At 50.9% G+C, this 25,013-nt stretch overlaps 1 protein-coding gene across 2 annotated transcripts in view; it reads right to left on the bottom strand.

The window, feature by feature from the left end:
* Positions 1-6,878: 6,878 nt before the first annotated feature.
* The window catches only part of FSCN1 (fascin actin-bundling protein 1), a 42,485-nt gene continuing 24,350 nt past the window's right edge, over positions 6,879-25,013 (bottom strand). The window contains exons 2-5 of one of the 2 annotated variants that reach the window (XM_035131927.3): positions 14,198-14,354; positions 11,438-11,562; positions 10,679-10,846; positions 6,879-9,951 (exon numbers count right to left, since the gene is read on the bottom strand). In XM_035131927.3, coding sequence (XP_034987818.1) covers positions 9,749-9,951; positions 10,679-10,846; positions 11,438-11,562; positions 14,198-14,354 — 653 coding nt within the window. In that variant the 3' untranslated portion in view covers positions 6,879-9,748. The remainder of the gene's footprint in view (positions 9,952-10,678; positions 10,847-11,437; positions 11,563-14,197; positions 14,355-25,013) is intronic. The other variant, XM_035131928.3, reaches the window with a different exon arrangement.

The following is a 25,013-nucleotide window of genomic DNA, read 5'->3' as shown; positions in this document are numbered from 1 at the left end:
GTTGGGTGGTTCTTTCTTTTCCCCCCAACCTGGTTTCCTCTACACCTTTTGTTGTTCGTGGTTATAGGTGGCAAAACATCTGAATAGCTGCTGCAAGAGCAAGACTCTGGGCAAAGTGGGCCATCGGTCTGATCCAAGAAACTTCCTGTGAAATCCTGTCGCTTCTTATACAGGAAATGTTCTGGGTTATTTTTGTCCTGATTTCCTCTTGCCATGACCCCTCCGGAGAGCAGCAATGCTGTAGTGGAACAAACTAAAGGAGAAATCGGCCATGGACGCGCTATCGTTGTGCCAATAACGTGTCGCAGAAGATACCCATAATATAACCATAATAACCAGGGCGTTTGCAGAGTAGAGTTCTGTCGATTTCACCTCTAAACACCAGTCCTAAAGCCCCAACTCCCAGCACTGAAATCTCCCCTTTTGCAGAGTAATTGCATGTGGATGCAATCCATGTCATCATTTGGAGGGTTAGATTATTCTTTCCTGAAGGCAAATCTCTCCCCGCCCCGCCCCCACACCACATGGGGAATTCTGATGCATCCTCCTTTGCAAGAATTGGAGAGGGCAGGGGATCTGCTCACTCGCCTTGGTTTGCCAATCTAGGGTAAAGAGCAATAGGTTGCAACGCCTTTCCTTCCCCGAGGAAAGAGAGATCTGCCCCCATTAAAGGGATATGCAGCTGTGTGTGTGGATGAGTGACAGGCACATCCAGCAAGATTAGCTCAAAGGGCAGGAACAACCCCCCCCCTTGCCTTCAACTCTTTGACAGCCTGATCCCCTGTATAAAAAGACTGGAGAAAGCTTATTTCAGGGTCTCGCCTCCATCAGCCCCGTTTTGATTTCCTTGAGCGTCTCTGCCTTATTCCCACCTTTCGAACCAACAAAACCCACCTCTTCTCCCCTGAAGCCGGGCCTCTGACGTGCCTGTGACAGGCGATGGGGGCGGCAGGGGCTAAGGGTCTGTGCAAGGGAGCTGCTAGGAAGCAAGACCCCCAGCTTACCAGGCTTGTTCAAATAAGCAAAGTGAGAGTTGCAAATAGATCTGCGTTATCAGAAGAAACTCGCTGATGAATTTTCACGGGGACTTTTGTGTTTAATTGGCAAATTGATTTGGAGATGGACAAATGGGACAGCTCTGTTGCTCCTTCCTCTGAACAGGGGTGGCACACATCTCCCCACCCCCTCCCCACCATCCTGGCATGTCAGTTTTAGCCTGATCTGTCGGTGGCTGGAGCATTTTCTTTGTGTGGAGAAAGGCCTGCCTGGGCCCAAGCAGGGCTGGGGGTGGGGGGGCTGTCTTCTTTCTCTCTTTCTGCCTTTCTCTCCCTGACCTCTTCAAATAAAGGGGGTGGGGGAGGTGAAGGGAAAAGAGGAGGGAGGACAAGCCAAGTCCCCCCCCCCGCTGCTATTCAGAGCCAAAGTGTCCCCCTCCTTCCTTCCTTGCAGCATCAAAGTGTCAGGCGGCCCCTCTCCATGGTCGGAGACCCTTCCCGTCTTCAAGAGAACAGGGGCAGAGTTCAGCTTGGCTGGCTTGGAAAAGGGGGTGAGGTGGGGGGGGGAAGCGAAATGCAAACTCCATGAACTGAGCACAGGGGGCAGAGGAGAGGTGAAGAGGGTAAAGGCAGCCTCTCTTGCACATGGGAGGTTAGGGAGATGTGAAAGGAACCAGCCTTCATCTCCCACTTTTAAGAAAAATCTTCCTCTCACCTTATTTTTGTTATCGACACAACCCAGTTCCTTAGAAAACTCCACATGCCCAACTGCACAACAACTTGCTTTTCTTTTTTGACACTGCACCAAAAAATTGTCCAGCTGCACATTTAGAATATAAACACAGAGGAGGGGGCTCTTGAGGGGGGGGGAAGAGGGTGGTTGAATATGATATGTATGTTTTGATTTTTGATTTTGATTTTTTTGTGGGAGGGTTGGGTTTTTTCATTTTTTCTCTTTGTGGTGGGGGGGATCTTTTTTTGTAAGGAAAGATAGTTGGCTGGACACCCTTCTCTGACTTCCCTCGTATCCGAGGGCCCACTGGTGGCAGAAGTGGGCTGGGGGGGGGGAGAAGGGGAAGGGGATAAAGCCAGCTATAAAATGGAACAGCTTCAACTATTCGCCCTGCATGGGACTCTTTCATGGCAGGAGGGGGCTCATGAGGGGGGGGTGTAAGAGGGTGGTTGAATATGATATGTATGTTTTGTCTTTTATTGTAAAATTAATAAAAAATATTTTTAAAAAATAGAATATAAACACAGTATCTGGGAAGGCTGCCTCAATTAGCCCAATGGAAGGGCCATAAATGAATGTTAATAATAATAATAATAATAATAATAATAATAATAATAATAATAATAATAATAATAATAATTTTATTATTTATACCCCGCCCATCTTGCTGGGATTCCCCAGCCACTCTGGGCGTCTTCCAACAGAAATATTAAAATATACTAATTTCTGAAAGATTAAAAGCTTCCCTAAACAGGGCTGCCTTCAGATGTCCTCTGAAAGTCTGGTAGCTATTTTTCTTTTGGACCTCTGGTGGGAGGGCGTTCCACAGGGCGGGCGCCACTACTGAGAAGACCCTCTGCCTGGTTCCATGCAACTTGGCTTTTCGCAACAAGGGAACTGCCAGAAGGCCCTCGGCGCTGGATCTCAGTGTCCGGGCAGAACGATGGAGGTGGAGACGCTCCTTCAGGTATACTGGGCTGTGGCCGTTTAAGGCTTTAAAGGTCAGCACCAACACTTTGAATTGTGCTCGGAAACGTACTGGGAGCCAATGCAGGTCTTTCAAGACCAGTGTTATGTGGTCTCGGCAGCTGCTCCCAGTCACCAGTCTAGCTGCCGCATTCTGGATTAATTGTAGTTTCCGGGTCACCTTCAAAGGTAGCCCCACGTAGAGCGCATTGCAGTAGTCCAAGCGAGAGATAACTAGAGCATGCACCACTCTGGTGAGGCAGTCCATGGGCAGGTAGGGTCTCAGCCTGCGTACCAGATGGAGCTGATAGACAGCTGCCCTGGATACAGAATTAACCTGCGCCTCTATGGACAGCTGTGAGTCCAAAATGACTCCCAGGCTGCGCAACTGGTCCTTCAGAGACACAGTTACCCCATTCAGGACCAGGGAGTCCTCCACACCTGCCCGCCTCCTGCCCCCCACAAACAGTACTTCTGTATTGTCAAGATCCAACCTCAATCTGTTAATACTAATTCATGCTGCAGTGGAGATGGTTGGAATTGCTTAAGGAACCAATGTGAGACTCACGGGGCAAGCCTGTCTACTCTCAAGCAAGCCCTGTTGAGCTCAGCTGGGTTTGAGAAAAATTTGTTTCAGGCTACCTGAGATGAGGTTTCCAGTCTCATGCATTTGCAGGTGACACTGAACTGCTTCGGATCTCACAGTCCTGCCAGCAAAAGGGGGACCAAATGCTTTGCTTAACAACATTGGAGCATAACAGAGCCTGCAGGATTAGTCCCATTGTTTATCTAACCCAGCTTCCTGTTCTCATCATGGCCAACCAGATGCAAACCAGGGAGCAGCCCAAGAGTCACCCCCACCCACCACCCACCCCGGTTTCCAGCAGCATGCGGTCCAAAACAGGCTGACCAAATGCTTGTTAGCCAGTATGTCTACAAGGAGGGCAGCTTTGGCTAGGGGCCACCCTTTCTCTCAGACAACAAATCAGAGCAATGCTGCCCCTTGTTTCTTCCCAAAGGCTGATGGAGAGGCGACCCCCTCCTCCCCACCCCACCCCACTCCCTCCCCTTTCTCTTGCCCTCACCGAGTCTTGTTCTGCAGGGAGAAAAGGCAGAGCCCAGAATGGATTCCTGCCACAGATAAAAGGACCTCGAGCAAGTTGCTACTGGCAACAAGGACTGGAGCACCTGGCTACAGCTTATTTTCAGACACCTCTGGACCAACCCTTTTCACACACCAGCTGCAGTCTGGAAAAGCTGCTGCAGAACAGCATTGAAGGAGACCCCCACTCTGGGGCGGGGGGATGCATGTTTCCCTCTTTTCACAAGCTGCTGCACACATAACTCCAGTTCTGTGCTGGGGAAAATGTAGGCATTCCTCGGGATTCCTGCAGTGTTGGAACTGCCTTAGAGTCTTCCCCCTGGTCCACCTATCTCAGTATTGCTGAAACTGACCACCACCAGCTCTCTGGTGTTTTCCTGAGGCTTCCCTCCTAGGCAGATGCTCAAAGTAGAGGTTGGATGGCCATCTGTTAGGGATGCTTTAGTTAGGATTCCCAAATTGCAGGGGGCTGGACTAGATGACCCCTGGGTACATCCCAACTCTGCAATGCTATGGTTCTGTGGTTCTAAGCATTGTGCCATGCTTAGAATCATAGAATCCTAGAGTTGGAAGAGACCACAAGGGCCATCCAGTCCAACCCCCTGCCAAGCAGGAAACACCATCAAAGCATTCCTGACAAATGGCTGTCAAGCCTCTGCTCAAAGACCTCCAAAGGAGGCTCCATCACACTCCTTGGCAGCAAATTCCACTGTTGAACAGCTCTTACTGTCAGGAAGTTCTTCCTAATGTTTAGGTGGAATCTTCTTTCTTGTAGTTTGAATCCATTGCTCCGTGTCCGCTGCAGCAGAAAACAATCTTTCTCCCTCCTCTATATGACATCCTTTGCTGTCTTGTGCTCTTCCGCTTTCTGCGTGAGGAGCTATTAAATGATCCATGGCTGAGACCAGGGCTCTCCCCCCCTCACCTGCTGGAAGGAGGCAAGGCCAGAACAGCAAATCATGCAGAGATGCAGCGACCAACCTCCCATCTGTGTGTGGATGCTGTGGTTTTACAGAAGACTTTAATCTGAATATTGTTATTTGCTGCACCATAGTACAAGATCGTAAGATGAGCCTCCTAGTCCTCAGAGTAGCTGACCAGATGCTCCAATGGGAAACCCTCAAGCAGGATCTGAGCACAGAGCAACTCTCTCTCTCTTCCCCCCCCCCTTGCAATTTCCAGCAACTGGGATTCAGAAGTTCTGCTGCCTCAGACTGGAAGCCGAGCAGAGCCATGATAGCTAGTCATCTGTGTGAATTTGTCCAATCCTCTTCTAAAGCCAGACCCTGTGATCACCCTCTTCTAAGGCCTTTCTCAATGTGCCTCCTTCATGAGAGGTCCAGAGGGTGGCAACACGAGTATGGGGCCTTTTCTGTGGTGGCCCTAGGGAGGTTTCACCATGTATGTTTTTAGGCACTAGATGAAAATGTTCCTCTTCTCCCAGGCCTTTGGGTGATTGACATCTGATGCCCTTTAAAATGTGGTTTTTTTGGGGGGGGGGGGGACGATGACTATTGGTTTGTTGTTATTTTTGCTACGGATTTTGTGGTTTTAATATTGTAATTTTATGTTGTGGACTGCCGGTATACCTGTTGTCTTCGTCCATGGAGTTTTCTTGGCAGGGATACTGGAGTGGCTTGCCAGTTCCTTCTCCAGGTGGATCACGTTTAGTCAAAACTCTCCACTATGACCTGTCCATCTTGGGTGGCCCTGCACGGCATAGCTCATAGCTTCTCTGAGTTATTCAAGCCCCTTCGCCACGACAAGGCATTGATCCATGAAGGGGTTACAGTGTTCTCGAACCTACCAACATGAGTCTGACCAAACTGCGGGAGGCAGTGCAAGACAGGAGTGCCTGGCGTGCTCTGGTCCATGGGGTCACGAAGAGTCGGACACAACTAAACAACAACAACCGGTATACCATTTTAATCAATGATGGGGATGAAATTTGTTGCTGGAAACTGCAGTAGGGGAGTGTGCTATTGAGGTGTGGTCCTGCTTCAAGATTTTCCACCTTTAAGAACAGGATGATGGACTGGGGGGGGGAGGCTTTGGCTTGACCCAGCATGCTATTATGTTCTTCTTGGATCAAAGAGGTGGGGGGGGGGTGAGTGCTTCCTTTTGGGAGAGACTGGGGCCAGGGGATGCTTATGTGCTGGAAGAGTCCTAGCAGCAGCCGGCAGGAGTGGCTCTTGCATTCTAGGGTGGGGGTCCTTTGTGTACATCTTTTAACATAGAATCATAGAGCTGGAAGAGACCACAAGGGCCATCCAGTCCAACCCCCTGCCAAGCAGGAAACACCATCAAAGCATTCTTGACATATGGCTGTCAAGCCTCTGCTTAAAGACCTCCAAAGAAGGAGACTCCACCACACTCCTTGGCAGCAAATTCCACTGTTGAACAGCTCTTACTGTCACAAAGTTCTTCCTAATGTTTAGGTGGAATCTTCTACATGCAGGTGCTTAGCCAAACCACACACAGGTAGCGTCTGCAATAACCCCAGGGATGTTCTGCCTCGGGTGCTTAGGAGTTCACATCTCTGCTCACGGGGTCAAAATAGCACAAGTCATGCATGAGGGAAGTGATCCGCAGGCTTTGAGGAACTCCCAAATTACTTGCAGATTTGGCATTTTTATTGTAAAGGACCTGAAAGGAGAAAGGCCCAAACACATCGCAATGTGAACAGCACGTTCAGCGCTCAGCGACCGAAACGGAAAGCCAGGGCAATGGAGCGCTGGGATTGCTCTTCAGCCGCAACAGGACTTGTCCCATGGAAAAGGGTCTCAAACAGAGCCAGGCTGTGGGTCCATCTCACTCAGTACTGTCTACACCAGCAGTTGTTGGAATACAACTCCCATCAGCCCTAGCTAGCAAGACCAGTCTGGGTCAGAGATGATGGGAATTGTAGTCCAAAAGCAGTTGAAGTCCAAAGTTTGGGAAACCCTGGTCTGCACTGAGCAGCAGCAGCTTTGAATGATTTCTGAGGTGTGCTTAGTCAAACCAGAAACACTTATGGTATATATTGGAGGAGTTTTCTTTGGCAGGGGGAGGGGGGAAGAGAAGAGAAGAGAAATGACACGTGTTTGTTCCTTATCTGAATGCAGGTTTTTAATTTTGTCACTTCTCCATTTGAAGCTTGTTATACAAATGGCACTTACAAAAAAAAATCAAGGAGGGAAAAACTTGAACCAAATATACCAGAACGCGAGTTGTTGTTTTCTCAGAGCCACAACAGCCAAGGAAGGAAGGCAAGGAGGATTCTCGGCTTTTAAAAAATCGTTACATGGGAGAAGCCAGCTGGGGTTACAAGTTTCCAACAGTCATCCATGATATAAGGGGTTTTGGGGTAGGGGCACAGCATGAAGTGTGAAGGCCAGCAAGTGTTGAAGGTTTTTTTTTTGGGGGGGGGGTGGCAGATACTCCGCCCCCCGGCAGCCACCCCTGTTCCCAAAGCTCTGTGTGTTTCCCTTGAGAATTCCCTGGACTTCACCACTCCCAAAATGTCCTGATAAATCCACGTAGAGCTCCTGGGCCAACCCAGAAGGGACCCTCCTTTCCTCATAAGGCAAATCATTCCAGTTGCTTCAGAATTTAGCACCAAGCGCAGAAAAGGCCCCTGAAGGTGGCAAAGGGTGCAGGGCACGTTTAAGGCAGGTAGCGTCCTCCCGCCTTGAGCAAAAGGAGGGCTGGTGCTTTGAATTTTGGCAACAGGAAAACCCAAGCGGGCTCCAGGGGTGCTGATGGTGAGGTGGAGCTTAGTCACAAAGGGAATCTTTTCCTCCCTCTGCATTGCATGGGAAATTGGGGGGCTGGAACAGGCAGAGGCTGCCCAAGCAAAGAGCCGCAACTGGCACCATCCAGATGTTTTTGGACCACTTGCCCCGGCCAACGTGGTCGAATGACGTCGCAGCAGGTGATAGCTGGGGTGCCAGACCTCTGGAGGGCCCCGGGTTGGCCGGGGCCAAGGGAAAGGAAGGGACCCCCCAAAAAGGCAGCCAAGAAGAACAAACCAAGGTACACAAGACTTTTCCCAAACTCCCGAAAAGGAGTTTAAGCAAAGCGCTACAAATGGATGATACAATACTGCAAATCTAGTAGAGACAGTGGAGGTCGGCTCCTCGGAGAGAGCATATATAAATAGACAAGAAACACGCTGTTTGGTCACTTGGGTTGCCCCAGGAACCCCACAAGCAGAGCAATCGGCTGGGGGGGCAAGAGGGGGTTCAGAGCAGCCTTGGGGGGGGAAAACCCTGGAAGAGGCACGCGAGGGGCTGGGGGAGCAGAGAAGAGGTAGCCCCCCAAGCCGGGAGAGCGATGCCTCCATTCTGAAAAACCGCTTGAAGAGCGCTTAAGGGGTAGGGCAGATATTCCAGTTATATTGAGGGGGGGGGAGGAAATGTGCTGTGCTATTACTGTGCAAAGACTGCTAATTTTTTAAAAAGGCTGTCTGTTTCTGTGAATCGAGCGGCAACTCGCTTCCCCCACACGGTCCAGGAAGCGGTTGGAAAGCGTAGAGAGCCCCCTGCTCAAAGACCTCTGCAACGTGGGTGTCACCCCCCCCCCCATTTCACCACCTTTCCAGGCCTCTTCCTCTCCCCTCCTCAGCCCAAAGCTCCGCTTCTGCACCCACACAAACACGACTGAGATAAAGACTCTCCTTTGAGGCACAAAGTCCCAGCCAGGAGAGGGTCACTTAGGAAGAGGGAAACGACACCGTCCGTCCGTGGCTCTCAGGCCAACCACTCCTTTTTGTGAGGCACAGAGGAGTTAAATAAAGGTCTTTCACAGCCCCCACCCCCTATCAGAGGCAGGGAAGAGGGACAGGGGCAAGATCAGGTGTGCAGTTTGACATCTATCAGATGCTGTCATGGACAGGCAATAATTTCACAGGTAGCTGTGATTCCCTTCTATTATTATTATTATTATTATTTCGAGATATCAAAGACAGTAATATAAAAGAGGGGAGGAAAGGGGCTCTAACAACAACTTGCGGCTCCCGAGGGACGCGGAGAGGGAGAGTAAGGCAGTGGCACAGCTTGGCAGTGCGGGTGTTTGAAGCCTTTTTACTCAAGAGATGCTCCCTGGGCACTTAAGCGCAACAGAGGGCGAGCTCTTCCTCAAGCTCAGCCCCCGACGAGATGAATGACTTAATAGTGGTCCACCAAAAGCAGCTCGCTAATTTTTAAAAACGGGGGCAAAGCTTCTAGTCCTCATTAACTGTACTTAACTCGCTGGCCAAAGTCGGTCTCTAAACTAACCCTCTTGACTTATCCCACACACACCATCCATCTCTCTGTTCCCCCCAACACTTCATGGGGGGGGACAAGGTGTGCCAGAAGACGACCTCTCTGCCTGAGTAAGGAAAAGGGAGTATTTATGAAAAAGTCAAGGAGGAAAGAGAGATGGACAGATCCTGACTGGCTACAGAAGAAAGGAGACCCCCTCCCCCTTTTTCAGGCTCATCCACATGGCCAGCATTGAACCAAGAAAGCAGAAACAGCAGAGGCTTCGCTAAACTAGCTTCTTGGCCAATTCAACACTAGAATGGCCCCAGATCAATGGCATCAGGGGAGATGCCAATAGAGGGGGTGGCAAGGGCTGCTCTACTTTAGGGATTTATTCCCTTTTAAATTCAGAGGACCAGGTTTGGTGTTCCAGCAAAGCAACACATACACATACACACACACACCCCGCAAGTAGTGCCCTGTTTTCTGCAGGTTAATCACATTTTTCCAGTTTCAAAGAGACAAGATCAACCCAAAACTTCGACGGCGGGAGAGAAGCAGCAGGACAGCCGGGGAAGGGAGCCTCTCTGTTTTAGGAACAGAGGCAACCGAACAGGAAAAACAGCAGAAATTGGCAACTGAAAGTGAAGAGGAGAGACACAGAGAGGGAAGGAGGGAGGGAGGGAGGGAGAGCTTGGAACCAAGAGAGGGAGGTGCTAAAGTGCATTTAATACTCCCAGAGAGTGGAGGGGTCGATTGTGTCGGCAGAGGCTTTGAGGACGCCGGCATGGTCGCCCTTCAAGTATTTCCCGTTGACTCTGATGGCCACCTTGTTGTAGTCGCAGAACTCGAAAAAGAAGTCCACCGGCGTGTCGCTGCTGCTGGAGACGGAGGACTCGTTGCCGACCGTCCAGTACTTCCCAGTGGAATCTGGAAGCAGAGAAGGGAAAGGGGGTCACGCTGCTCCGCGGGGGAAGAACCTTCCTGAAACACGGTGCTAACATGGCAGCCCCCCTGCAGAGGGGGCTGGGGGGAACTCCAGTGCCCAGCAGGGCCAAGGGTCAGGTTGCTGGGAGTTGTAGTCCAGGAACAGGTACCAGAGGTGCCTTGGGGGACACGGAGGGCTGGAAATGCGGCTCCTCTTTTCAGAAGGAAAGCAGACGTTCTCGGGGAACGTCAATGCAGCCTTGCCTACAACCCAGAGTTTCCCAAACATGGGTCTCCAGCTCTTTTTCGACTACAACTCCCATCATCCCTAGCTAACAGTGTGGTGAGCCAGTGTGGTGTAGTGGTTAAGAGCGGTAGACTCATAATCTGGGGAAACCGGGTTCGCGTCTCCGCTCCTCCACATGCAGCTTGCTGGGTGACCCTGGGCTAGTCACACTTCTCTGAAGTCTCTCAGCCTCACTCACCTCACAGAGTGTTTGTTGTGGGGGAGGAAGGGAAAGGAGAATGTTAGCCACTTTGAGACTCCTTCAGGTAGTGATAAAGCAGGATATCAAATCCAAACTCCTCTTCTTCTTCTAACAGGACCAGTGGTCAGGGATGATGGCAATTGTAGTCCAAAAACAGCTGGAGACCCAAGTTTGGGAAACCCCGGGCTAGCAGAACCAAAGCCAAGCCCCCCCCCTCCACCAAGGAGGAAGGAGTTCCCTACCTTTGATGTTGTAGGCCCCGTCGTTGAACTCCAGCTGGAAGACATCGTAGGAGGAGCGGTTTGAATCCAGGGTTCCTGTCACTTTCCGGCAGCCGATGAAGCCATGCTCCCCCCGCAGAACAATGATGGGCCGGTTGATCAGCTTCATGAGAAAGTGCTCCGTCTCACCTATCCGTCAGGGAAGAAGACAGAAGGAGGGTCATGGGCCAGGAGATGGGTTCAAATTGCAACCAAGGAGATTCCAACTAAAGAGCAGGAAGGACTTCCTGGCAACAAAAGATCTTTGACAGTGGTGAACTCTCCTTCCTTGGAGGTTTTTAAGCAGAGGTTGGGTGCTCATCTGTCCAGGATGCTCGAGTTGCAATTCCTACACTGCAGGGGGGTTGGACTAGATGACCCACAGGGTCCCTTCCAACTCTACAACTCTATAGAGCTTTTTAAAAACAATACTGTACTACTCAAGTACAGTACGCCTGGAAGATCGCAGGCGTAGCTTTCGAGGGAGAGCATGCAAGGCTGATGGTAAACCTCACCTGCTTCAGGGAGGGGCACCTGGAGGTGGGGGCTCTTGTTGCTGGGCCCCCAACCCCCTCGGCTCCAGGTAGCGTGGGCCAATGGTCAGGGATGATGGGAGTGGGGGGGGTCCATCCTCATTTGGAGGAGTCCTGCAGGCTCCCCATCTCTGGTGCTGCTCTTGTCTGCCACTCACCCTGGGCACCCCATGACCGAAGGTCCCCCCCCACGCCACAGCATCCTTACTGGCTGTCTCCACCGTGGCGGCCAGCTGCCCATTCTTCTTTGCCGTGACATATTTGCCGTTTGCCGCTTTCAGGGTGATACGCCGATCGCACCACTCGATGTCGAAGTAACAGTTGGCATTCCTGCTGTGGCAGAGAGAGTGCGTGAACGTGAGAAGCAACAGCCGGCCATCAAGGTTTTATTCTTTTGGGGTGGGGAAGTGTCTGCACATGGCTTGGACCCCCTGACTCAGCTGCTCTGGGGTTCACTTTCCATACAGGGAGTGTGGGGTGTGATACATAAGTAGCACTCAAGTACAACATTCCTTGTTTTCCTAGAGTGGACATGCAGGGGAATGTTTGGTCCAGCCAGTCGAAAACTTCCTGTTTCCTCCTGGCTGGGACATACTTCCTTTGCATGTGACTAGAGGTGGATGTGACTTTACCTTTCCAGGTAACAAAAGGATAAGTCACGCAGCACACCCTCTCTCTTTTGACTTCCTCCATCGTTGGAGCACTTTTTAACTAGAAATGCTCTGTTGGCTTTCAGCCAACAGAGGGCACTGGGATTATCCCCACATGGGATAGATCCACACACATACATCTGTAAGTGCAGTGGTACCTCTACTTACGAATAACTCTACTTACGAATGGAGCTCCATCCGCCATCTTGGATGCAGTTTACCGGTAGATAGGGTTGCTTCGACTTACGAATTTTTTCTCCCAATGCATTCCTATGGGATTCGACTTACAATTTTTTTCGACTTACAAATGTGCGTTTGGAACGCATTAAATTCGTAAGTAGAAGTACCATTGTAAGTCTGCCTTCAGGGATCTAACTGTGAACTGAATGTGAGTAAACTTCTTTTATATACTTTAATCAAGATTGTGGCGTGTTTATTCTTTTAAGGGAGATATAAGGGAACTTACCAGGAACCTAATATTGAGAGGCTTACACAAGCCTGCAACCAGCTACCCACCGTGCATTTAAAAGGGCAATGTAAAACTCTTGTAAGGAACTTGCTAGCGCAAGTTAGGAAGGATATTAATAAACAATATATCCTCTCATGCCTCCCTTAACATTTCCTCGGGGAGAAGTGGGATTCTCTGTGCAGCAGTATGCAGCCAACCTCGATCTCCTCAGAGGAAAGCAAGTGCTTGGTCTGCACACGGACAAGACAGCGTTGTATGGCAGCAGCTGGAATTTTACACGCCACCTGGATCTTCCCTGGTGATCAGGTTTCCAGACTCAGGTGACAATTCCAAGGAAGCTTAGATTTCTCTTTCCAAAGAGGTAACCCTCATTAGTAGGGACGCGGGTGGCGCTGTGGTCTGAACCACTGAGCCTAGGGCTTGCCGATCAGAAGGTCGGCGGTTCAAATCCTTGTGACGGGGTGAGCTCCCGTTGCTCGGTCCCTGCTCCTGCCAACCTAGCAGTTCAAAAGCACGTCAGAGTGCAAGTAGATAAATAGGTACCGCTACAGCGGGAAGGTAAACGGCGTTTCCGTGTGCTGCTCTGGTTTCGCCAGAAGCGGCTTAGTCATGCTGGCTGCATGACCCGGAAAAACTGTCTGCGGACAAACATCAGCTCCCTTGGCCAGTAAACAGAGATGAGCGCCACAACCCCAGAGTCGTTTGCGACCGGACTTAACTGTCAGGGGTCCTTTACCTTTACCCCTCATTAGCCTCTCGCAGCGATGACACCAGCAAGAGTTTTATGGCATCTTCAAATACTAACTTATTATGGCATATCCTTTCATGGACTTTGCTTTTGTTTATTTGCATTTGGTGAAGGAGACTGTAATCAAGAAAAGATTATGCCATAAGGATGATAATTCTCTAAGGTGCCACAGGAAGACTGTGTGTGTGTGAGAGAGAGTGAGAGTGAGAGTGAGAGTGAGAGTGAGAGAGAGAGAGAGAGAGAGAGAGACCCACATTCCCTATTCATAAATTGGGAAAGGGATTGAATTCAAAGGCTCTCCTAGTCCCGTGGTTTGTCTTATGCCCATCGAGACCAGGGCTTTTAGTGTGGTGGTACCTTGCCCCCTTGGAATGCGCTTCCAGCAAACACCAGACAGGAACCTACCGTATCACTTGAAATTCACCTGCTCACTCAGTCTTCCCTGGAAGAATGATGAGATTCTCTGATGCCCTGCTCTCCTCTATGGATTCATGATGCATTTCGCATTTGTTTTATTGACATAATGCTGTGGTTGGTTTTGTGTTGTTCACTACTACCACAATTTATTTTCTTTTTAAAAAAGACATGGGGTATAGAAATTATGGCACTCAATAAGTAAGTAAAACAGCAACGACAGCACATCACCTCCTTTAAAGGTAAAGGGACCCCTGACCATTAGGTCGTCGTGACCGACTCTGGGGTTGCACGCTCATCTCGCATTATTGGCCAAGGGAGCCGGCGTACAGCTTCCAGGTCATGTGGCCAGCATGACAAAGCCACCTCTGGCGAAATCAGAGCAGCGCACGGAAACGCCATTTAGCTTCCTGCTGTAGCGGTTCCTATTTATCTACTTGCACTTTGAGGTGCTTTCGAACTGCTAGGTTGGCAGGAGCTGGGACCAAGCAACGGGAGCTCACCCCGTCGCGGGGATTCGAACCGCCGACCTTCTGATCAGCAAGCCCTAGACTCAGTGGTTTCACCCACAGCGCCACCTGGGTCCCATCACCTCCTTTAAAAAACCCCAAAAACCTCATATCCTAAACTATTCACAGGGATGCCCCAAAATCTCATTCAGACACATGTGCCTAAAAGAGGACTCACTTAGTGGAGGCTGTGGATTGCACCCCCCCATTGGAGGTCAGTGTCCAGTATTTCCCAGTATAGGTCCGGAAGGTGCATTTCTTAGTATCTTTGTTGATTTCCAGTTGGAAGGTTTCCTGGTCGCTCTCCTCATCCTGATTGGCAGAAAGGTCCATTCCTGAGAAAGGAGGGAAGGGGATAATGTTTAATGTTTCAGGGAGGCGTTTAATGTTTAATAGATTACTGTGTTTTATTTTTCTGTTGGAAGCCGCCCAGAGTGGCTGGGAAAACCCAGCCAGATGGGTGGGGTATAAATAAATTATTATTATTATTATTAGACAGAAAGAAAGACAGAGAGAAATGGCCTCCGTCAACCATCAAACCTATCGGGAGGCCTAGATCCCTATACGCTGCTTCTTGTACCAAGTAGAACTGTGCACACTTGCTTCCGAATTGTGGTATGCCCAGGCGCAACTATAGCTTGCTGTAAAGACTCACAGAAGTGTAGAGCTGGAAGGGACACCCAAGAGTCATCTAGGCCAACCCTCTGCAATGTCGGAATCACAGCTGAAAAATCCCCAACTCAAGCCAGTCAGTCTCTTGCCAACCGCTGCAGGGCAAAGAGGATTTAAGAGGAGCCTGGAGCCGCCTAAAGGATGCCTTGCAAAATGAAACCTCAGCAGTTATTTTCAGCGTTCTCTTACCACCCACTTTGGGCTGTGTTTGCAACCAAGCTGACTCAGAGAAGACCTGGTCTGGGAGCACCAGGGGCCTCAAAAGTAAAAAGATACATACAAATTAAGACACCGGCCTAGAGGGGGCCCCCCACCCCACCCCAGAGCGTGAGACTTCAGCCAGCAGCTGCCTCTGGTTTTCCAAAAATCCAAGTCCTTGGCGCAATCTTGGAGGTTCTTGTTTGCTGCGAGAGCTAGACATAACAAGCAGGGCTCCCAGGAGAGAGGAAGCCAAGGCAAAAATTTGCTTCGTCAGCAGATGCAGGCTCCAAAAAAAAAAGGAAAAGAAAAGGAGAGAGAGAAAGCAGCTTTCCAGAGCCGGGAAAGTCTCCACCTCCACACGTTTTCCAGAGTTGCAATGCAAACCCCCCTGTTCTAGAGCACTTGCAGTGAAGACAAGCGTCAGAAAATTCTGTGGAACTCCCACCCACAGGAACCAACCTTCTTGGGGCCCCTGGGATTTCTGAGTGAGGAAAAAGGCAACCCCCCCACCTGACCAAGGGGTGGGGGTTGTGCAAGCATCAGAGGAAGACCTTGGGGTAGCAGTGTGCCCCTGGGCGCCACGCTGACAGCCCCTGCTGTGGAGCCTTCTGGGACTCCACTGGCCCTGGAACTTTCAAGCACAGGATCCAGTTCCCTCTCATTCCTTGCTGTTAAGTCATTGGTGACGCAGATTCACATCAGGCCAAACGCCATACTGGTTCTTTGCCCCATTCCCACCCCGAACCACCACACCTCCACAAACACAAGCCTGGAATTAATTTTGGGAGCCATCCTGCTGCTTTGGAAGTCAGCAAAACCACAAAGTTTCACACTGAAAGTCCAGAGCCTCATTTGGGAAGCAGGGAGAAAGCAACGGAACAGGACAGCAACTGTGAAAATCTGTTTTGTGGCTGAGAATGCAACCCTGAAAGAAGTGGAGTCAGTGGTGCAGGGTTGCCAGGCAAGGAGCATCCTAGCCCCTGAGATTTTTAGGCCCAAACCTGATACCTAGGAGTGGCCCCAAGTGATGTCACAGGACGGACCCTGGAGACGGAGGTTAATTGGGAGAAGGAAGCAGAGGAGGGCCGATCTCGCTGAGTGTTGTGATGCCTGCATTGCAAGGGGTTAGACCAGGCATCCCCAACCTTCGGCCCTCCAGATGTTTTGGCCTACAACTCCCATGATCCCTAGCTAACAGGACCAGTGGTCGGGGAAGATGGAAATTGTAGTCCAAAACATCTGGAGGGCCAAAGGTTGGGGGTGCCTGGGTTAGACTAGATGACTCAAGGGGGCCCTTCCAACTCTGAATCTATGCTTCTACGCTAGAATTTGCAGCCAGCTCCTGATCTGAAGGCTTGCAAGCTGCAATGCACAGTCTTCTTGGCGATTTTAAAATTCTTATTAAGGGCTTTCTCACTTCAGGTCAGAGCTGGAGGTGTGGCAACCCTAAAGAACGTAGGAACCTTTTCATCTGCCAAATCAACTGCTCGGGGAGAAGCCACTCCCAACCACAGCAGCTGGGGGAGCCCCCAAACCTGCTCTCCCTGGGGCTGCGCAGACTGCAGTCCCCCCCCCCCCCGTGTCTCCATGTGGCTCCCCACTCTGTGGACACGAACTCCTCTCCCATCCCCCAAGGCAGCCCAAAGCTGCCTTTCAAGTTCCAGCTCCACAGCTGGAGCTCATTCACATCTGGGAGCTGAATAGGCCAGTCAAAGAATGCAGAAGTCATGCAGACGGGAGGAAGGGGGGGGGGAGAGGCTGGTTCTGCCTGGTGTCTCATGTAAATGGGATGTGGGGGTCAGGGGCTCCACGCAACCCGGACCGGGTGAGCATTTTCCAAAAGGGCTTCCAATAAGTGTCACTGCTTAAAATGATGCCCATTGCAGAGATGGGGAAGGAACAATAGCCTCCCCTTTGGACGCCACCTGGGCAAGGCTGTTCATCTGCTCTGCATCTTTCTGCCAGCAAAGCCAGGAGAATTATGTCCCTAGATTTCACTGGGTGGCCACTCAGACTAAAAGAACCAACAGATTCGCATCTTCTGATTTCCACACAGAGGTGTAAATTTGGGAATAATTACTATCAATACAGAAAAGAAACATGTTTTGTCCTAGCAGGGTGCCTAACCCCCCTCCCCCTCATGCTTGCAGCTAGTTCCCATTTGCAAGGCTCGCTCAGGGAGGTCTGCAGTTGAGGCCACGGCAGAGTTCTTCTGCAATGGGGACCCCCGGCCCCTCAAGGCAGATGCGTCTGAACTTGCCTTCTCAACCGAGGGGGCTTCTCTTTCTAAAGGCACATGGCTAGAAGCCTGGTGCACATTGGGAGAGGTTTCTCAAAACTGAAAATGCCATAATGACCAGGAGGGGCTCAACTTGGATGGCTTTAGAAGAGGATCAGACAAATTAATGGAGGAGGGGGCGATTGAGAGCTCCTAGCCAGGTGGAGGAAGCCATGTTTCTGAATCTCCCAGGGGGAGAAAGTGCTGCTCGTGTGCTCAAAACGGGCTTGTGGGTTTCATAAATAGCACCTGGTTGGCCCCTGGGAGAAGGGGATGCTGGATTAGATAGATGGGCCCCTGGCCTGACTCTTGCTAAAGGGGAGGGGAGTAAGAAGATCTCCAATCTGGGGACAATCTGGGATGCAGGAGAGAGACAGCCCAAGAACAGCTTTGGGAAAGGGAAGCCGAGACAAGAGCAGACAGCTGCAATGGAGGGGGGGGGAGAAGACCTGAGCTGTTTCCACAGCACAAAGGCAGCTGCTGGATTGCCTTGGGAATAAGAGGCAGCCGGAGAGCTTTAAGGAATGGGAATGTTGCTCCTCTCTGTTCCAGCAAGAGAAGAAAGAGGAGGGCAAGATCACGGACTCAACAAGTCTCCATCCTTGACTATTGGTTTGTATGAAGCGGCAAAGCTGCTATGGCTGTGCTGGTCTGTTAGCAGCACCCACCGGACAGACAGACAGAAAGGTCCCCAGCTGAGCACCTGCCCTGTAAGGAGCCCTGGCATCTTCAGGTGGGGCTGCAGAAGACTCACTTCCCAAAACCCCCAGAGAGGCGTCACCATGGGAGACCAGGGCTGGGGACCTGGTGGCCGTCCATAACCGGTATGTATTGTCACCCCTGACCATTGGCCATGCTGACCACTAGGCCTGATGGGAAGTTGTAGTGCAACATAATCCAGAAGCCACTCTGCTGCTCCCCCTTGGCAGAGAAAATATGGAGCTAGACAAAGCAGCTTCCAGTGTTCACCCACATGCAGGAAGATCATTTGTTGTTCTGCTCCTTTCACGGCTTTTATTTACTGCCCGTCCTACTGGTCATCCCAGAGACCAATTTGGCATATGGCCATTTGTCCACCAAGCCGGTACCACCCAGAGATGCCAGATTCTCAGACAACTGACATTGTGTTGTTACACACACACACACACACTTTTATTCTAGGACGGGCACTATAACAATAGCAAGTTTAAGGCCTTTCCATTGGCACTGTTTATTTGCACAAAATTTGGCCATTATCCTGCATCATTGCTTTTTTAACTGTAAAAAGTCCCACCAGAAAATGACAGATGATTATACTGGAATGAAGATGATAACTGGCAAGGTCACATAACCTCTGAGAGAACAAAGGGCAAGGTAACCTTTTTTTTGGCAAATATATCTGCCAGAGAGCTCAGGAAACCACAAGTCTGGCAGCTCCCTTCAATGACCAGGGGTTCACAGAATTGCAGAGTTGGAAGGGATCCTGAGGGTCATCTAGTCCAACCCCCTGCAATGCAGGAATCTTTTTGCCCAAGGTGGGGCTCAGACCCACAACCCTGATTAAGAGTCTCGTGCTCTGCAGGCTGAGTTGCCCCAGCTGAACAAGGAGATACAGCCACCCAAAACAATCACTTCTTTGTTTTGACTTTCCTGTGCATCGGCTGGTTTCATCTTAGAAAGTGCTTTGAGGGTATATTTCTGCCTCGTTTTATATCTGCCAGAGCAGAGACCCAACGACTTTCAGAGGGACCCTCACCTAGGCAAAGGGCCTGAAAAGTCCCTCTTCACTCCCCCTACAGAAGAACAGACTGCAATTCCTTGCTCCCAACTCCATAGTCGAGGCAGGCACCCCTGAGATCTTGGCACCGGGGTGGGTGGGAAGAGGCCCTGGGTTGCTCACAAATCCTCCAGCCCAAACCTTTGGTTCACCTCCTTATGAACTGCTTTGCAACCCTGATAGGTACAGTGGAACCTCATATTTCAAGCATCTTGGAAATCGAACATTTTGGAACCCGAATGCCAAAAACCCGGAAGTAATTGCTTCCGTTTTCGAATGGCTTCCGAGGCGCATTTTCCCATTTTCACCATTGAAAATGACATTCTCTCTTTATACTGCCTATAGCTCTTTGGGGAGAAAAAAAAGGAGGGATATGAATGCCATGAAAATCATTATTGGTAAAAACAATTTCCCTAGCCATAGATAGGAGAGAAAAAGGCACTAGAGATTTTCCTGTTTAGCGCTGCTTAGGGAAGCAGTTTTTGCAACCAAGATCTTAAGGGATGCGTCACTTTAGCGAGTAGCTGAGAAACAAGACTCAAGAGTGAGGCGACAGAGAGAAAGGCTTCAGGACTCGCCAAGGATTTCCCGAGCCCCTGCCCCAAAAGCCAGCCGGGGAGTTGGGTTACATGGATTCATCGGAAAGGAATGCGGCCAGAACTGCAGCGAGCATCCTTTCGAAGATGGCTGAAACCTGAAACGGTGCAGGAGGGTCAAAAAAAAAAAGGCAAAACCCTGACTCTGCTAGCTTGCTGGCCTTTCATGGACCAGCAAGTCTGCACAGCTGGCTCTAAACCAGGGGTAGGCAACCTAAGGCCCGTGGGCCGGATGCGGCCCAATCGCCTTCTCAATCCGGCCCACGGATGGTCCGGGAATCAGCATGTTTTTACCTGAGTAGAATGTGTCCTTTTATTTAAAATGCATCTCTGGGTTATTTGTGGGGCATAGGAATTGGTTCATGTTTTTCCCCCCAAAATATTGTCTGGCCCACCACATGGTCTGAGGGACGGCGGACCGGCCCACGGCTGAAAAGGGTTGCTGACCCCTGCTCTAGACAACCCAAAAGGACCCCTCACCCAAGGGGGTCCGGGGAGGTGCAGCCCCATGGAGGGTTTTTTCCAGGACTGGACACAACTCTTCCATCCAACATCAAGCCAAAGGTCCTGCCCTGAACCCCTAGGGACACAGAGCAAGAACCCAGAATCTGGTCTCACCCAGGCCAGAGTCTGGCTTCCTGCAGTGGCCAACCAGGTGCCCACAAGCAGGACCTAAAAGAAAACTAACGGGTGTCACCAGACCCACGTTCTGCACCTCCGTTTGGGAGCTGCCATCTCCTCCTGGCTCCGATCGCTTCACACCTCTCCTGGCTGCCCCCTCCCCACAGGAGCCAAGGGGGAGAAGCCCAAAATGGCACCTCCTGCCTCTCGCTAACCCACACGGATCAGGTGCGCAGCCTGGGAGTCATTTTGGACTCACAGCTGTCCATGAAGGCGCAGGTCAATTCTGTGTCCAGGGCAGCTGTCTATCAGCTCCACCTGGTACGCAGGCTGAGACCCTACCTGCCTGCAGACTGTCTAGCAAGAGTGGTGCATGCTCTAGTTATCTCCCGCTTGGACTACTGCCATGCGCTCTACGTGGGGCTACCTTTGAAGGTGACCCGGAAACTACAACTAATCCAGAATGCGGAAGCTAGACTGGTGACTGGGAGCAGCCGCCGAGACCACATAACACCGGTCTTGAAAGATCTACATTGGCTCCCAGTACGTTTCCGAGCACAATTCAAAGTGTCGGTGCTGACCTTTAAAGCCCTAAATGGTCTCGGTCCAGTATACCTGAAGGAGCGTCTCCACCTCCATCATTCTGCCTGGACACTGAGGTCCAGCACCGAGGGCCGTCTGGCAGTTCCCTCGTTGCGAGAAGCCAAGTTGCAGGGAACTAGGCAGAGGGCCTTTTCGGTGGTGGCGCCTGCCCTGTGGAACGCCCTCCCAACAGATGTCAAAGAGGAAAACAACTACCAGACTTTTAGAAGACATCTGAAGGCAGCCGTAGGATTCCTATGCAGAACCTCCATGGACAGGGACAGTCTGCCTTAGAATAGTGGAGGGGGCAAGTTTGCTTCCCTTTGGGGGCATCTGGCTGGCCACTGGGAGGACAGGAAGCTGGGCTAGATTGGCCTGATCCCGCAAGGTTCTTCGTAGGCTTAGCTTCATGGCTAATGCAGCCCAGCTGCCTCAAGCCCCAGGATTTTACCAGCCGGCAAACCTGAGCCCAGTGGTGTTTTGGTTCTCATTTTTATTATGTAAAAGGTGTGACCGGAAAGTTTGGTGAATGGCCACAGAAATCGGACAGTGAGAAATATTCGAACATACATGCCTCACAGGCCTTCAAAGTACCTCCCCCCCCCCCCCCGGACACAATGCACCGTTGACAACGTTTGCAGAACTGTTGGAAACTTCTGGAGAAGTCCTCTTTTCGTACTGCTTCCAGTTCCCCCATCACAGTGGCTTGGACATGTGAAATGTTGGAAAAATCTGTGCCCTTCCAGTGCAGATTTCAGTTTTGGAAAAAGAAATCTGGTGGGGCCAGATCGGGAGACTATGGAGGGTGGGACAACTCAGTAACCGCAGTAACAATTTCACAAGGAATATGCAATTCTTCCGCCATGGATAAACACTGATCCCACATCAATAACTCACATTTGGTGCTGTTCTCCTTGTCCACGGTCTGCCAGACCAAGGGTGATCTTCAATAGTTTGCCGCCCTTCACGGAAACGCTTAAACCACTCTCACACACACTGTCCTTCGAGTTACAGCTTCATCTCCATACCCAACTGTGAGCATTTTGTGGATTTCCGATGCCGATTGTATGTTCGAACATTTCTCACTGTCCAATTCCCAATCACACCTTGTATTTTGTCTTTTTCATATTGTAATTTTACATTGTGAACCACCCCAAGATCTATGGGTATAGGGTGGCATACAAGTTTAATAGCCTGTGCTTTCACCTTTTACCTTTCCATGAGGACGTGAGACTCATTTCCTGTTGCTGCCTTTGGAGCACAAGAAAACCAGCAGGAAGGAAGGCAGCCGCCTGCCTTGACATGCCAACTCCCCTCTACCCTGTGTGTCTCAGACACGTCAAGAAATCCGTACCAAGAAGCATCGGATTCTGAGGCTCTTATACATTTAGGAACATCTGCATATTATTTCTTATTTCACTTGTCACAGAAGGGCATAGACGCTACGCCACGCCCCAAGTCCCAAATACCTGACTGTGCCAGCTTCCAATGTAGGTGCTGCTCAATGCCTTTCAGACATACCATGAGGACTAGCAGCTTGGTTTTAACAAAAGCAGAAACCTTAACGGGCGACGGGGGGGGGGGGACAACACTAGCTCACGCTTCATACAGAAAGGCCCCTGCTTCAGTTCCTGGCACCTGTGGCCAAAAATGGCTGGGGAGCGGGTGATGGAAAGCCCAGGCACAGGGCCTTCTCGGTAGTGGCACCCGACTTGTGGAACGCCCTCCCATCAGATGTCAAGGAAATAAACAACTATCTGACTTTTAGAAGACATCTGAAGGCAGCCCTGTTTAGGGAAGTTTTTAATGTGTGACATTTTAATGTATTTTAAATCTTTGTTTGAAGCCACCCAGAGTGGCTGGGGAAACCCAGCCGAATGGGCGGGGTATAAATAATAAATTTATTATTGTTGTTGTTGAGATAAAGCCACTTCTGAGATGGGGAAATTAAAGTCAATTGGCACAGCCAGAGCCACATTCTGTCCTGCTGCAGCAAATGAGGCTCCTGCCTGCAACGAAGGGCTGGCTATTCTATTTGCCAGGCCCATTTACCAGTATTTCTCACCTTTCCCAACTAGCATTTCTTCCTCAATGGAGTCCGAAAAGAGAGAGGTTCCCCAGGGGTCTCTCCAGCCGCCAGCCAGAGCTGCTTCAAGGCTTCTGCCCCCCCAAACAAAGGGAGATTCATGCCCAAGCAGCCGCTTCAGCCGTGATCTCCCGATGGAGATCTCCCCAGCCCCCCACATAACCTGGGCTCAAGCACTTTAATGGCTGCAAAGCACAGCTTCGAATCGGACCCGGAAATGGACTAGCACCCAGTGGAGCTCTTGCAATTCGCACATTGCTTTTCTCCCTGAAACCGGCTCCGATCAGCAATCTGACTGCAGCATCCTGGACCTGCCAAAGTTTCCAGACAACTTCCAAAAGGCTGTGCTCCGTTCTAACTTGCCACAACAGTGTACATCTGTAAAACACGTTCCTCTTAAGTGATTCACTAGTTAAGTGATTTCCTCCGAGGAAATTTAAAGAATTTTTTAATAAATGTACACAGGGTATTTATTAATGTCAGACCTTTGCCCTATCTAGCAGTGTGGTATAGTGGTTAGAGTGTTGGATCGGGACCTGCGAGAGACCAGGGTTCGAATCCCGGCTCAGCCATGAAGCTCCCCAGGTGTGACCTTGGGGGCTGGTTGCTGCCTCTCAGCCTAACCTACCTCACAGGGTTGTTGTGGAAATAAAATGAGGAGGGGGAGGAGGAGGCACTCCACCTTGAGCTCCTTAGAAGGAAAGGTGGGATATAATAATGCAACAAATACATAAAAATAATACTTGATAAATAGTATTGCCTAGAGACTGGCAGTGGCTCTCTCCGCCGTTTCAGCCTGCAGCCCTCTTCCCCTACAGCCCTCCTCCCAAGCCAGAAGGGCATGGTTTTTTATTTCCCCGGGACGCCTCTCCAAGATGGATCCCTGGAGCGCATCTGCCGATAACAGCAGAGTCAGACTTTTAATTACCCGTCTTGCCAAGGTCAGGCGGAGCCTCCTGAGAAGTCGGGTGATTTCCCGTCTGGTATCCACGCAAGAGTGGCAATTAAAGAGAGAGAGATAAGACACTTAACTTGCCTTGACCAGTTTCTGAAAAGGTTGAAGGAAGCTGTGGGAAGTGGGGCTTGCAGAGAAGGGAAGGGGCAGGCTGGGGCATCAAACAGCAGCGATTGAAGGTACCCCCCCAAGGGTCCTCTAGCCCCCCCCCACAGCGCAGGTTGTTTGTCTGTCACATGAATTTCAAACCAGAAACCATATTGGGCCAGATTCTGGAGGGAAGGGCTGAGGGCCCAGCTGCTCTCCCCAAATTACGGTATCCGCTAAGAGCATCCCTGCCGGATGAGACCACAGCAGCTGGATCGCCCTCCTGTGCAAATGGCACACATTGCAGGGGGTGGACTAGATGTCCCTGGGGGGTCCCTTTCCCAACACTACAGTGACTGGGCCCCCTCTTGGGGACGGCCCAAGCACCTGCCCTGGAGGGCACCAGGTCGGAGGAGGGTGGAAGAAAGGTCGAGCGTCAACACAAGAAATGGGAGCTGCAGAAGAGAGGAGCTTCAAGGCCTAAACTGCGGATTCTTCTGTCAGTCCGGCTCAGCACCTTCCAAGCTGGGCTCCAGGGAGCAGCAGGAGACTCCCCAGAGTTTTCCAGCAAGAGCAGGATTGGTAGACCAGCTCCCTGGACCAGCTGGTTGGCTATCTCCAAGGAAGGATGGATGGCGGCTAACAGATTGAGGTTGAATCCCGACAAGACAGAAGTACTGTTCGTGGGGGACAGGAGACGGGCAGGTGTGGAGGACTCCCTGGTCCTGAATGGGGTAACTGTGCCCCTGAAGGACCAGGTGCGCACCCCGGGAGTCATTTTGGACTCCTAGCTGTCCATGGAGGCGCAGGTCAATTCTGTGTCCAGGGCAGCTGTTTATCAGCTCCATCTGGTACGCAGGCTGAGACCCTACCTGCCCGTGGACTGTCTCACCAAAGTGGTGCATGCTCTAGTTATCTCTCGCTTGGACTACTGCAATGCGCTCTACGTGGGGCTGCCTTTGAAGGTGACCCGGAAACTACAACTAACCCAGAATGCGGCAGCCAGACTGGTGACTGGGAGCGGCCGCCGAGACCACATAACACTGGTCTTGAAAGACCTACATTGGCTCCCAGTACGTTTCCGAGCACAATTCAAAGTGTTGGTGCTGACCTTTAAAGCCCTAAACGGCCTCAGCCCAGTATACCTGAAGGAGCGTCTC

Source organism: Zootoca vivipara, chromosome 13 (genome assembly GCF_965207765.1).
Source record: "Zootoca vivipara chromosome 13, rZooViv2.hap1.1, whole genome shotgun sequence".
In the NCBI taxonomy this organism is placed as follows: domain Eukaryota; kingdom Metazoa; phylum Chordata; class Lepidosauria; order Squamata; family Lacertidae; genus Zootoca; species Zootoca vivipara.
The sequence above is the reverse complement of the archived record's forward strand: the minus strand, read 5'-3'. Positions and strand labels throughout refer to the sequence as shown.